Source organism: Tinamus guttatus, unplaced genomic scaffold (assembly GCF_059628265.1).
Source record: "Tinamus guttatus ecotype Peru unplaced genomic scaffold, ASM5962826v1 Tinamus_guttatus_pri_ptg000314l, whole genome shotgun sequence".
Classification (NCBI taxonomy): domain Eukaryota; kingdom Metazoa; phylum Chordata; class Aves; order Tinamiformes; family Tinamidae; genus Tinamus; species Tinamus guttatus.
Genome location: NW_028288848.1, coordinates 8,797,842 through 8,811,798, shown reverse-complemented (window position 1 = coordinate 8,811,798; position 13,957 = coordinate 8,797,842). Strand labels below are relative to the sequence as shown.

General features: G+C 40.4%; 1 protein-coding gene across 4 annotated transcripts in view; it reads right to left on the bottom strand.

Moving 5' to 3' along the window:
* Nucleotides 1-12,274, bottom strand: part of EXOC6 (exocyst complex component 6) — an 89,611-nt gene extending 77,337 nt beyond the window's left edge. For 2 of the 4 annotated variants that reach the window (XM_088528754.1, XM_088528755.1), the window contains exon 1: nucleotides 12,085-12,274. In XM_088528754.1, coding sequence (XP_088384880.1) covers nucleotides 12,085-12,206 — 122 coding nt within the window. In that variant the 5' untranslated portion in view covers nucleotides 12,207-12,274. Of the gene's footprint in view, nucleotides 1-10,124; nucleotides 10,249-12,084 lie in introns of those variants that run through there. The other 2 variants (XM_088528756.1, XM_088528758.1) reach the window with 1 other exon arrangement.
* Between the last annotated feature and the right edge of the window lie 1,683 nt (nucleotides 12,275-13,957).

The following is a 13,957-nucleotide window of genomic DNA, read 5'->3' as shown; positions in this document are numbered from 1 at the left end:
AACAACAGTTTCTAACAGCAGCAGTAGAAATAAAGTGAAGACTTTAAAAACAGAGGTTTGTTTGGAAAAACATGTAAGAAATTAAAGTTCACCTGTCTTTTTTACAGAATAAAGATTTATGAAAACTTATAATAAGAGTTTGATGATTGACACCCCTCAGATGGAGTCTCGGCAGTAAAACAGAGGCCTGAATGTACCTGCATTTGTAGAAAGGCCGCAAGAAATACATGAAAATTCTAAAATATTTTCCATTCTTATTATGAACAAGGCCACCTTCACTGTAAGAAAACTACCTTTTAAGCTCAAACGTCGGCAATTAATGACTTCCTCCTCACTTCTCTATTTGACATTGGGAGCAGATATCCTCAGAAATGTACAACTCTCCTGTTTCCAACACCAAGCCTTCTGCCACACTTAGGTTTTAAAGATGTAAACAATTCAGCTCAACACACTGCTGAAGGAATGCTGCAAAATGACGTGGAAAAGAGCATAAGAAACTAACAGCAGATAGAGAAGAAACTGTCCATGTTAAAGCTACAGTGTTAGGGCAAAATGAGCAAAGCAGTAGTTCCTCACTATTCATGACTTGACTCTTGCAACCATTTTCTCTCTCACACACACACACCGGCCCATCTCGTTCTGTTCGGTTCCTTCCATAAATTGCATGTTCCTCCCCTGGCTGCCCTGCCACAAAGTCTTTCATTTCCTGGTTACACAAGACACATGAAGCAATTAACAACCGTGCACACTCCTCTCTATCCCAATGCCCGTTTGGCGGGTGCTGGTTTCATTTCCCAGCCCGCCGTGACGAGAGGGCAGTTGCACAGATCAGCACAGCAGCTGGACAAGGTCGCCATGGAGCACAGACTGCAGAGGACGTTAAGAGTAAAGATTCACATTTGCAAGTCTGGGGTAAAAAATAACTAACTGATCACTTAGACATGAAAAATACATTGGGGGGAAAAAAAAAAAAAAAAGAAGCAACTGCACTTGTTAAAATTTGTGTTTTAAAATTTGTAACCAGTTACCAAAAGCAATTTTAAAATTAAAGCTAGAGATGATCTCTCAAGTAGCTCACAGCTACACACTGGAAGAAAGGGACAACTAAACATTTCTTCCTCTCCTTCCATTTCTCATTTAATTAAAAAAGTTATAAGATAATATTTTCAAAGACGCATGATGAGTTCAGCAGACTCTGTGCAGCACAATAACCCTACCATGCAGATCAAGTTTCTGCCGCTAAGACAAGAAGGTCATTTTGACTATAACTGTGCCATCCCTGACCAGGAGACTGTATCAAACATTCAATTTAAGCTGCAAATTCACAGGAAACCCTGCAAAAATTTCCTTTGTCCTACAATATACAAAGATATTTTCTGTTTACACAAAACTGCAAACTTTGCAGGGAGTTTTCCATGGAGTAATTTCATATAGGTTGCTGCATACACCCTTAAAAAGCTTTATAAAATAATGTCCAGGTGTTTCCTGTAATTCAACTGGAGTTATAGTAATAAGCACATTTCTTAATACCTAACCAGACTTTCTATGCCAGACACTACCTAGGGTCCAGTTTTGCCATCCTTATTTATAATTACATTTCACTCTTCTAGAGTGAAAAGATCCTATTACATACCAAAATAACGCAGAACTTGGGCCACAGCCTAATCACAGAAAAGATTTTATTAATCTTAGTTTTGCTGTTATGCTTTACTTGTCTGGTTTTCCTGTATGTGCAATTTCTGTGAATTGTTCTCACTAATAGTATCCTGTTTCTATGAGCAGGAAAGGGCTGAGTACAGTTTGTTAGTTAACATTACTTCCTATAAGCAGGGTCCATATTCCGTGGCAGGCACCGTGGAGCAGTCATTGCTCATTCTGGATAAGTGTGTATCATGCTGATGGTTCTTAATGGACATCCTCTGCAGCAACATGAACTGATAATCAGCAAACCCAGATTTGCAATAGACTTCCTCCTTCCTGTTTTTACACTGCTGACCAAGGAGATGGCTCTTCCTGTCAAGCCTTTGTGCTACTTACTGATGTGTGCAACAAGAAGCTGAAAAACAAGTGCCGGGCCACCACTTTTTTTTTTTTTCCTTCAAATTTTTATTGTATTAGTATATCAGAAAGACAGCAAAGCTGCAAAGAACATGGCAACTTCTCCACCTTGAGTAGCAGCTATTTGCAAATAACAAAATGCCAAGTTTAGCCACCTGTTTCATACAGGTAAATGAATATAATGGAAGTAAATGGAACCTGTGATTATTCAAAAATAATAAAGTGATACACTGAAGTTCATATAGTCTTATTATATTTCATTATTTCCACAGGCTGTAATCTAAATTGGTCCTTTTCAGGAACAACAGATTCATCTACTAATGAAAATGTGAATTTCTGAGTTGTTCTTAAAGATTTGACCAGACTTTTGTTACATACTTGCCCAAAACAAACAGCTATTTATGGCAATCTGTAGCTAATCTCTTTTCCTTATTTTGGGCACTTCATACACTGTCTTTAAGATAAAAACTTACAATTGTTTCTGAATATCCTTCATGACACGTGAAAATAAAAAAAGAGCATTTTTATGTAATAAGCAAAAATGTCTAATTAAATTTTCACCAGGACACCAACAGTACACAGATGTAAATATATGATTTTAGAAACCGTGGAAACTCCAAATTAAAAGAGTTTTAAAAACAACTGGATTCTTCTGCAAACATATATAATAAACAAGGAGCACCTTTTCCAATAATTTTATATTTTTAATTTTTCTTGGCTTTACAAGTTCATATCAGCTATACTTAACAAATCATGTTGCATTTTTCCTCATACAAGCAACAGGTTGTACTGCATATATCTTTTGTTCATGCACATGCCTTCCAGCATGGACAGAAAGAGATGATGTAAAAAGAAATGTCTCCATTCTAGTTCAAAAACCCACCTAAACTAACTCTCGATGTTTCTTTCCTTTGGGAAGCACCTACCTTTTGCAATAATTCACCTCTCATCTTTGCTAGCTCACTTCAGTAGCCCTATGTGCTTGAGAAATGGGCTCCAAGTGCAGCCCTTCTGAGGGCTTGTCCATCTCAGGACTGTCCCACTAGATACCAGCATTACAGTATATACATTATTAATTTAAAATTACTCTGGTTCACAGGAGAGCTTCAAGAGTTGCATTCAGTGGTGGTTGGCAAGCAAATGCATTTTCTCTAAGATATGGCGAATTTCCCACTCTGAGTATTAAAAGTGAGCAACTTGAACAAAGCTGGATTCTGTCAACAGGAAAAGCAAGCCCCAGCCCTCTCTCCAGCTTGCCAGCTGAGAACTGCTCAAACCCATCTTTTAAGCCCTCCGTGTCAATCCCAAATCTTTCTAGCAGAGCTGAAGGCCTCTAAACCCTGCCTCTTTCCTCCTTAATACCTCAATCGGTGATTAATTCCCTCCTGGTTTGGTATTACTGGCAAAGGTTGTGGTACAGGAAGCGCTTGAGCCGGTCTCCAGGAAAGATCATTAACTCCATCTGCACAGGACACCATTTGTCAGGCATAAAAGTATTTCCTTAGAAGGCAGGCAGGAGATAAGGAGAAGATGTATTGTTGGGCATACATTAAGCTGAACTTTAAATGGAATATGATGTCATTGCTTTACCATGGCTGTGGTGACAGGGATTGGTCTGGGCATTTCAACCACAGTCAGAGAACAGCCAGGAAGACTAGCGAGCGCGAGACTTTGTAACCAGCCATAGCAAGCCTTGGAGCACGATAAAATCTGATTTGCTTGCCTGATGGCAATGCAAACCAGCCTAACGTTTTTAAACGAGTCAGTATCTAACAGCTTACTACAGCTTATAGAAATAGTTTCCTATTTGCGAATCCACTCCTGGCATTATCTTAGAAACATCATTTGAAATATATCAGTCCTCACAGACTTATGAACTCCTTTTAATAGTCTGATCCATAAAATGCAACATGACGGATTCAAAACTTATTTAATTGCTATAATTCAGCCTTTCATATGTAAGTGTCGAAAACAGACTTATATTTCGTTGAATTAAACTACTGGTCCTCAGGTAGACATCTGTATTGGGGAAATTGCATAGTCTCTGGGAAATGGTTCAGAAACATATATGGAAATCTGCAGGACTGTGTAAGCTATGGTCTTCCAAAAAAATCTGAAAGAGAAGAATGGAAAAATTTGCATTTGCCATGCATATGGCAGGTCTTGAATCAGGACAACTGACAAGCACTGGGAAAATCAGCTTAAGGAAAATCATGTTCAGGAATAGGCCAGTGAAGTGCTACATAAGTAACACTGGCTTTCCTGCATAACACTAAATGACCTGCTCATAAGAGAGAACAACTAAATTTAGATGAAATACAGTGATACAAACTGCTTCAATTACCTTTCGAGTACACTATTCCGGGCCTCTTAGCAGATGATCCCTCTATTTTAAAAGCTTTATTGCATTTTGAAACATATTTCCTAAACATGGGAACACTTTCGTGCTCTCTGGTAATGCTTGTGAAATTACAGAGACCTATTTCAGAAGTACCCTTCACACACAATGCTAGTTAGGTTAAAGCTTCATTTAGCTGTTCACAATTCGGAAAATGCTACAAGAACTCAGTCAGATGCTGATGTTCAAACACTCTTACAAAGCTCAAGATGGCCTAATTTTCAAACATTTATTTTCATGAGAAACCTAAATAGCACTGAACCTAAAGATTTTTGCACAAGAAATGCTATACAGATAAGATCACCCAGAGACAGGTTCAGGCTTTGAAAAAAATTCAGACGTACTGGTTCGAAATTGCAGCAAAGGAAGCAAATCCTTGCTAATTTTTTTTTTTTTTTTGGCCACCAGTGGCAAATCTGAAGAATGTCTGAAATATGAGGCTAGCCTACAGAAAATAAAACAGAACTACAGGTCTGTGATTTAATATATATATTCTAGATTATCTGTCTACAGCATGCACTGCTTTTGTGGTTATGCTGTTATGACTTCATGCAATGGGCTAGTGATAAAAACAGTTTTGTTACAATGATATAAATGCCAATAAATGTGTTCTAGCAGCTAACTGCTTTACCTGACTGCTGTCTTTCAATTTGCAACTAATATCTTGAAATCCGCATCAAGCAACAAAACTCAGTAAATGCAGAAAACACCCTACAGGCAAAGCAGATGCTTTTCAGGATACTGTTTGCGGTGGACATGGCTATTTTCAACAGACTACAGAACTTGCATTTTGCAATTGCAGTGTACTACTATAATAAAGATAAACTGACATATACATATACATTAAAGAATATTTTATAACCCGATCCAAAAAAAAAAAAATCCACAACTGGCAACAATTTTCTAGTTCTTTCAGGCCATTTTTAACTTCAGTTTGAAGGAGGAATCAGGAATGAAATACATTGACTTCAAAACTGAGTACAGGTTTAAGAAGAGCACTAATAGATTGAGACTCTTAATTTTAAAACCATAAAAATAGCTTATAGCATTGTAAGACATTACCATTTTAATTGAAATACATTAAATCAATTTAATTTTGATTTAAAACCTCAAGTTGATTATCTCAGAACCCTTTAAAGTTTTTCGCTGTATTTATAAAACAGTCTAAGCTGTAAACAGAGACGAATGTGAATCTCTGGATCATAATCCAAAAACAAAAAAATAGAACATGGAAAAATTCCTTTAGACAATCACACCTGACAAATAAGACCACAGGGAAAAGCTGAGGGCAACCACATTTTGTCACTGGATAACCACATCAGAAATCCCAACAACCCATAGGCAAGTGTCCAGAAAAAAAATATTTCCCAGGCTGTGATTGTTGATACTGCACTGATATCTTTTACCATCTGGAGAAATCCTTCAAACTGGCTTTGCAACTCCTTACTAACTATTCCGTTGAAGACAAATAATCGTGTAACTTACTAGCCATTCCTATCAGCAACGTTCAATCTAAATTTAGAAGAAAAAAGCAGCACTGTGCAGAAACAGTGCTGCTTTGCAGTTGGGCAGCTCTGAACTTTGACAGTCCAAAACAATCCTAGGTTTGTCAGAGATCCCCACAGGACAGTGCAATATCAGTCAGAAAACAATTAACGCTGTAGTCCTAATCACTATGATTCCTATAAAATCATAGCAATATATATTTATATATATATAATGTTTATATATCTGTGTGTGATATATATTCCTAACATATAGGAGATGCACATATATATCTCCTATATGCTCCTTATTCCAGATAACATGTCAGTCATACATCTGCATACAAGACTCTGAGCCCTCATGAAACTGAGCAAAATTTCATGGCTAGTGTAATTCACAGCAACTCAGAGGATGCTCTAGTATTTACAAAGGGCCTTGCATAATAACTGACTTCAAGATGAGCTGAATAGAAAAGCTGCTTATAAGCACCCTACGCTCCCTCACTGACGCGAGCGGTGCTTCCATGCGGCATTAGCGGGTCTAAGCCACAGAGCGCGCTTACAGATGCGGCAGCAGACACAGCACCTCCTTATCCTCTGCACCTTACCTGCCAAATCGTCATCACCAATTCCACCGCGATCCTTTAATTATTTTACCTTTGTACTGTACTAAAGTTTGCTCTACTAAATGCAGGTCCTTTGACATGCTGAACACAGGGACCACAGAACACAGCCATCTCAGTGATGCAGTCATGCAGAGACCAGGTGTACAGAAAAAGAAGCATGCCACATAGGTGCTTGACATCTCCAACCTGCAGTTTAAGCGTTCATTCACCTTTCTTCTTCCTTTTTTAACATCTTTGAAATATTACACTTTCAAACAAATTGGATAAGTCTTCAGCACAGTATATCAACACATTGCTAGAACAGCATCTTCCATTCAGTTAAGTTCCACTTTGTCACATTTTAACCAACATATTTTTAATCAGTAGATAAATTATATAGAAGAGAAAAATATAACCTGTGATTACCTTATTAATAATTACCCTGGTATGGTCAACATAGTATTAAAGAACAGTGAAAATGTTCTTCTTTAAAAATCAACTCTTAAGATTTTGAAAATCTTTATTTATACAAAGTTCAACAAGGGCCTGAAACTTTTTGTTACCAACTTTTTAACCATATCTATATTGGGGAGGGCAGTAGTGGAATTGGCTTTCTCTCTTTCTGCCCCTTCCCCCCTTTTGCTTTATAAACATCAGAAATTTAGTGACAATCAACTCTTCCTGGTTTTGCAAAGACCAATGGTATGTATATGACATGAATTATACTATATTAACACATTATATAAAAAGGTGAGAATGATGAGCCTTTAACAGGGATTGTCGTTAACCACATTTAGTTAGCCATTAAGCTAGAAAGGTGTTGATAAAACAATTTCAGAGTCTGCTGAAAAAAATCTGGCCTGCTCTATCTACAGTTTACCTATTTAAGGAAAGGTATGTCATACAATTGATTTAAGCCCCACTTAGAATGGCCTGGCTTGGGTTACTGAAATGACAGATGCAAATTAAATGCCAACAATCTGAAATCAACAAATTCATCCACTTATATTTGTTTAAAATAAATTTATTTCATTTAATTTATTTAAACAAATATAATTGCTGCATTTATTAAGTTGCACAAAAGCCTTTAGAAGCTGGCTTTCCCTCCTAAGTAACTCCAGTTGCTTTGGCTGTACCTTCATTCCATCTATAAAGTACCGCACATTCCTATAAATGAGTGGATCGCAGTACTATAAAATCACCTGCACGGTTGATCTGTGAAGTGTTTCTCACCTTCCGTATCAATTACATACGCTAATATTATTTATACACACACATTTATATGTGTGTTATACACACATGCATATACACATATATAGAGGATACCACACAGTTCTCTTGTAGTGATCAAACTAACAAAACAGCAAAGAAAAGCTTGAGAAGAAAAGTGATTTCATGGAATCTGCGTAATACCCACAAAAATATTACACTTCTTTTGTAAGCATTTAGATGTATTTAAGCTACTAAGATCATGCTAGGAAAAATTAAGGAAAAGTCAGCTCTTGTCTATCTCACAGCCTTCTACCTCATGCTCCTCAGCCGAACCACTCAGCTTAAACCCTTTCTTTCATTCTGCTAATTAAATAGCTATGCTGGTACTTTATTTCACATCACAATGTGATAAATATTTGCCCAGCGTTACAGGTCATATATTACAAAAACATTTCACTGGGTGAACTGTCTGCTGTCAATGGATTCTAGGACTGGAAATCACGGAATCAACAGATTGCTCTATGCTGTAGGCTTATGCTATGGAATTACTAAATTCATTTATTTGATCTATACTGTTCAGTTGATCTATACTGTTCTAAATTTTGTGCAGAAAATAATGTTACATTTTAGTTTGTGCTTTTGTTTATTGAAATAGATCTTGAAACTGCATTTGGAACCTCAGACTTCAGTTTCACACAGCAATTCACAAATTTCCAACAAGCGTAACAGAAGGGATAACACCAGTTTTGATTTTAAACATTTATGTTTTTCTAAAGTAGCAGAGTAGTTACGTGGGGTTGGACAGGCTGCTTTCAAGACACTAAGACAGATGTAAATGTTCCTTAGTCCAATTGCTTGGCTTGTAAATGAGGACAAGTTTAAATCAGACCAACATGCACATCTTTTCTAAAAGCTCTGACAGCCTCCAATGCAAAACTCTCCTTTGGAAAACTTACTGGGATAAGGGGATAAAAACCTATTTAAATATATGAAAAATAAATAGAAAAAGGACAGAAACACGAAAAAAAAAGTTAAGAAACTAAGTATTTAAATCATACCTATAAACATACAGATTGAAGTGCTATAGCACATATAAGAGAATCACGTTTTGTTTGCCCATGTTTTATATACGGGTCCCTACAAAAAGTTATACACTGGAGACAGTAGGGGAATTGCAACTACATTTCATATTCTGTTGCTAGGTTTTTGCTTTGGTACGGGTGCTTTTGCAGGCATCAGCTTTGATCTGCCTGGGCTTGTTGGCTCAGGCCCGGCTCAGGTGCCCGCGGGGCCGCCTCGTTTTCTCACAGCCTGAGCGCTCCCCCAGAGCGGCTCCTCACAAAGCTCAGCACGGCGCTTCCAGCCGTATTCCCAGCTCCAGCCATGCTGAGGGACACAGGCCAGGGCAAGCAGGAGCAGCTCTGCACAGCAGCAGCCTCCAAGACAGGGCTGATGCCATAAGCAGCCTCCCCATGCCCTTGGACGAAACCCAAGCCCCGCACTAATGCCCCCGCTGCAGACCCCACGCACCTGCGTGTGTTGGAGGGAACCTGCTGCGGTCCCCAAACACCCAACCACCCAGTACGAAGCATGAGATGCCCCATGTCATGCGCCAGGGACATTCCTCCCAGCCAGCTCTCTGCTCCAGACCTTCTACGCCGTCCCCACACAGCCCTTCTCCATCACCGCTGCAGTACAAGCTGCATTTCCAGCTCCCCCAGCGCCTTCCCGAGGGAATAAGGGAAACATTCGCAGCTGTCCCAGCTCCGCTTCGCCAGAGCCCCTGCTCTTCACCTGCTGCTTCATCTGCCGCCCCCGCTCGGTGACCTGCGCGGCGAGAGCAGCTCCTGTCCCCGGCATCTCAGCCCTCTCCTCCCCCGGCCCTGCCCGGGGCCGGCGCCACCAGCAACATCCTGCTCACCCGCAGGAAAGTCAAAGCAAACCCGTTTCGATGTGCGATCTAAGTCACTGGAAATTGGAATTGGAAAAATAATTGGAAAACAATAATAATGAAAAAAAAAAGAAACGTCAATGAAACGCGGCGCTTCAGAAAGGCTCCGAGCAGCCGTCCAGCCACCGGGAGCGGGGACGCGGCCGCGCAGGAGGCCGGGGAGAGCCCGCGCCCCTGGCGCCCGCTCGACTGGGGGAGGTGGGGAGGCTACGAGGTGCCCGGGGTCGCTGCGGGCTCTGGGGCGCCGCAACCAGCCGCGGGCAGCCCGAGGCCGCCGCCGGGCGGGTGACAGCGGCCGGCCCGGGCCCTCCGCGCCCCCGCCGGCGGCAGCTCCCCCGGGCAGGAGCTGTCAGCGCGGCCGCCGAGCCCGGCAGCTCTGCGGGCCGGGCCGGGGGTTCCCCGCGCGGCGGCCTCACCTCAGCGTGGGCCCCACACAGGCCGTGTCGGTGCTCTCGATCTCCTGCAGGATCCGATCGTGCTCGGGGAGACTCTCCGCCATCTTGGATGGGAGGGACCCGGCCGCCGTGCCGCAGCCGCGGCGGGAGGGAAGGAGGGAGGGAGCGGCCGAGGGCGGAGGGAGGCGGCGGCCTCCCGGCCCCGGCGGCACCGGTGAGACGGGGAGCGGCGGCCGCAGCGCTGCGCGATGCGGCGGGGGCCGCGCCGGGCCCCGGCCTTGCTCTGCCGCGCCTCCCGGGGCGGGCGGCTCCGCGGCCGCGCTGCGTGTTAGAGCAGCCTCTGAAGGCTTTAGGGGACACAGGGGGCTTTTTAATTATTAATATTAGTTTTTTTGGCTCCCCTGGGGACTGTTCTTGGGGCTCCCTCTGAGGCAGCAGATACAGTCACCACGCAGGCTCTGTTTATCACCATCGCAGCACTGAGCTAACTGCCACCTAGCAGCTTTTTTCATCATTACTATTACTTAATTTAGATCACCTGCCTCTTTGCTTTCCTCAGGTGGCAGAAATCCAGGGGTAATGCTCACTAGAAACTCACATATGGTTTCCTGCATTGCCATAGCCCCTCATGCTGTGCCTGTGTACAGCTAGGCTCTTTTTTTAATGTTATTTTCAATGAAGAAGGAATAACTCATTTTCTATTTAAATTCTACACTTTGTGGTTTGTGGCCGAAGATGAGCCGCTCCTTGGGTTTTGCATGTTGAGGAGACAGGATACACCTGCTTTTGGGGCAGAGGTATCTGCAAAGAGGGAGCCAGCCTGAAGAAACAGGCCTTAGGCATGAATAGGCATGAAGCTGGGGGGTGCTTTGTGGCTGCTTTTCCAAAGAAAAAACTGGCAAAAGCTTATGGTTATGAATGCATTTAGGTCCACACACCAGTGAGCTACAATAACACTCAGCATCCTTATGGATACTGTTGTCAGACTTGTCGTATCTCCTGCCCTGGTGCAACTACACTTGTACACTGGTGAATAAACGTCGCTTAGGAGCGTGCGCATCCTGTCTGTGCTTGTTTTATCATACTCAGTGTTGATTCAGCTGAATTTGTTGATGACACCTACTGAAACAACAGGGAGGAGTCCAGATGTAGGCAAGTGACTACAAAAGTGCATACTCCAGAAAGAAAATAGGAAAAATCCTACAGGTTATTTCTGCAATAGTATTTCCTTCAAGAAATTACTCAAAGGTAGTAAAAAGTCTTCCCACTTTTTTTAATCACCAAAATACTTCAGTAGATTGACACATACGTTTTTCAGGGTAAATTAGATTTTCTTTCTTTAGCCTAGTAGTCACTGCAACCTGATGCCTATAATCCAGGCAGGCTATTTTTAAAACTTCTACAGATACTAGCAATATACTTAGGAATATAATATTATAATATTTTATACGTTACTTTTGTATGGTTGAATATCCAAAGGATTTTTTTTTCACATGCACTTCTACCATTAAACTGTTTCCATAAGCTGTAAATTAAATAATATTAAAATCTTCAGATATTTAGGTATGTTGCTAAATAAAACCTTACTCCAAGTATGTGTGCCTTCAAAATGAGAGTTCTATTCAGTAAAAATTAAAAGCAATTAATCTTAAAAAACTGTAGCTGTCGACATCAAACTGAAAGTATCCTGCTGCACAAGAGTGATTTTTTTTTCATGTTCAAGTGCAATTTCTTTCTTCAGAGAGAACCTGCAGCCAGCCTTTGGTAATAGCTGTCTGTGCCTTGATAAAAAGAAAGAGTTGATGCCTTCAGTTTATATTTTTTGGTTTAGAGCCAATCACACGGGAATCAAATACAACTTTCCTGTATATTCCAGTGTCAAGATAACCAAGTTTCTAATATGTTGAGCTGGCTGAAAGAATGGCTAACGAATGGAGCAAATCCATCATGAACAGTATAATATGATCTAAACGATGCATACCTTAGCGTGGTTCCAAGAGGCAGCTCAAAGGACTGGATCTCAGCAAGAGCATTTTCATATATCTGATCCTTGTTTTCTTCTAAATACAACTCTGACACATTTGACTTGCTTTTCCTTGCCATAGATTAGCATAAAACAGGTCTAACTCTATGAGAAGACTTTTATTCTGATTATTATCGTTGACTGAGCGTGTAGTCAGCAAAACCAGGCATGAAAAAAATAGATCGTGCATTAACCTCGTGACTCTTGAGGACTTTGTGTCCAAGAATGGTGCACAGCTGCTCTTTTCCTGTCTCAGCTAGCAACATTTGCCTTGTATGCAGTACCCAGGCCTGCATGGTCTTTTTTGTATGTGTATCCCATTCACCTTAAAATGAAACTGACTGGCAAAAAATTATATTTCTGCATCCTCAAACCAGTTCACAAGTGATAAGTATGGAGCCTGAAATTCAGCCCATTTGAAAAACACAATTATAAAGTCATTTCAAACCCTAAACCACAATGCTCAATTTCTCTGTCCAGTTTTGTGAGATTAAAATATATTTTTATAGAAAATTGTGATTTTCCTTTTGCTGTCTAAAAAAATCATACGAATAAGTATTTAGCAGCTTTTATGTAGCTGCTTATGGACTTCATAAAGTAAACTAAAAAAAAGATTTTTTTGTTGTCACCTTTCTCATTTTTAGCAATAGTAGATAGTATTTATAAGAACAGCTTGTAAAAAATGTTCTACATTAACTCTTTTTATATGGCTGCGTTCAACTCTGCAATAAATAAAACAGTTACTAATTCATTACATGTGTTGCATTCCTGCAGGGAAAAGAGTATGGATGGACTCCTACTAATGTTTAGAGCAATGCTGATATCAGATAATTATGATAACAGTAAAAAAAAAAAAAACTTTGTACATCTGCCACTATTTATTTTAATTTCAAGCAGTTATTTGGAATATAGACTACAATTCTGGATACTTCCATTAAATCAAAAATGTATTGGAAGACTGATACCAGCATTATTATATGGCACAGTCACTCTTAGGATAATTGTCTATTTCTCATTTTTCAAAGATTTTAATGAAAATTTAGCTCTTTTCTCAGAACTGCTCCCAATGAAATTCATGAGAATTTTGACACTTATGGTGCAGTCAACAGTTGAATGCAGCAAAACAGAAATTCCTCATTTCTGACTAGGGCTGCATATTGTTTATTCCCTTCCCTGTGCTCAGCAGGAGTACTGGGATGAGTTTACTTCAGAGGCAGTGGGAAAGTGCCCTAAAGGGGCGTTACATGCATACAAATTCGTGGCTTTCCCTTGAATAAGCTTCTTTAATCATCTGTTTATTTTGAAACCCGAATTAAGCAATTGCTCCATTAGTATGAATATTCAATGCATGTTCTGCCTTTGTGTCCTAACCAGCGCTGTGAGCCATTTTTACACCTTCTGCAAGAAATGCCTGCCTGTGATTGACCCATCCAGCCACTGGATGTCACACAAATGCAGATGAAAGGGCATCTTAACTACTCCTCCTAATCTTGACAGATCCCAGGTTAAATATGAATTTATCAGTTATGTGGGGATCCTGTAAATTTAATAACTGCAAAAGTTATTACACTGACTGACTTGGTTTATGAACTTGTTTGTCCTAACTCTCAGTCATACTATATTTCTGATTTAAAGTTTCAAAGTTCTAAAAATCATACCACTACAACTTCCTCTGTGTTTGCTTGTCACTAGATATAACTGCTGGATGGATATTTTTAGAAGATTCCTTGCACTCAGCTTGTCTTCACAGCTTTACAGCTTTAATGTGCAGCTCAACTAAAGCTGCTAATTACTGATGAAGGAATTTCCTGTATTTGATGCAATCAACATA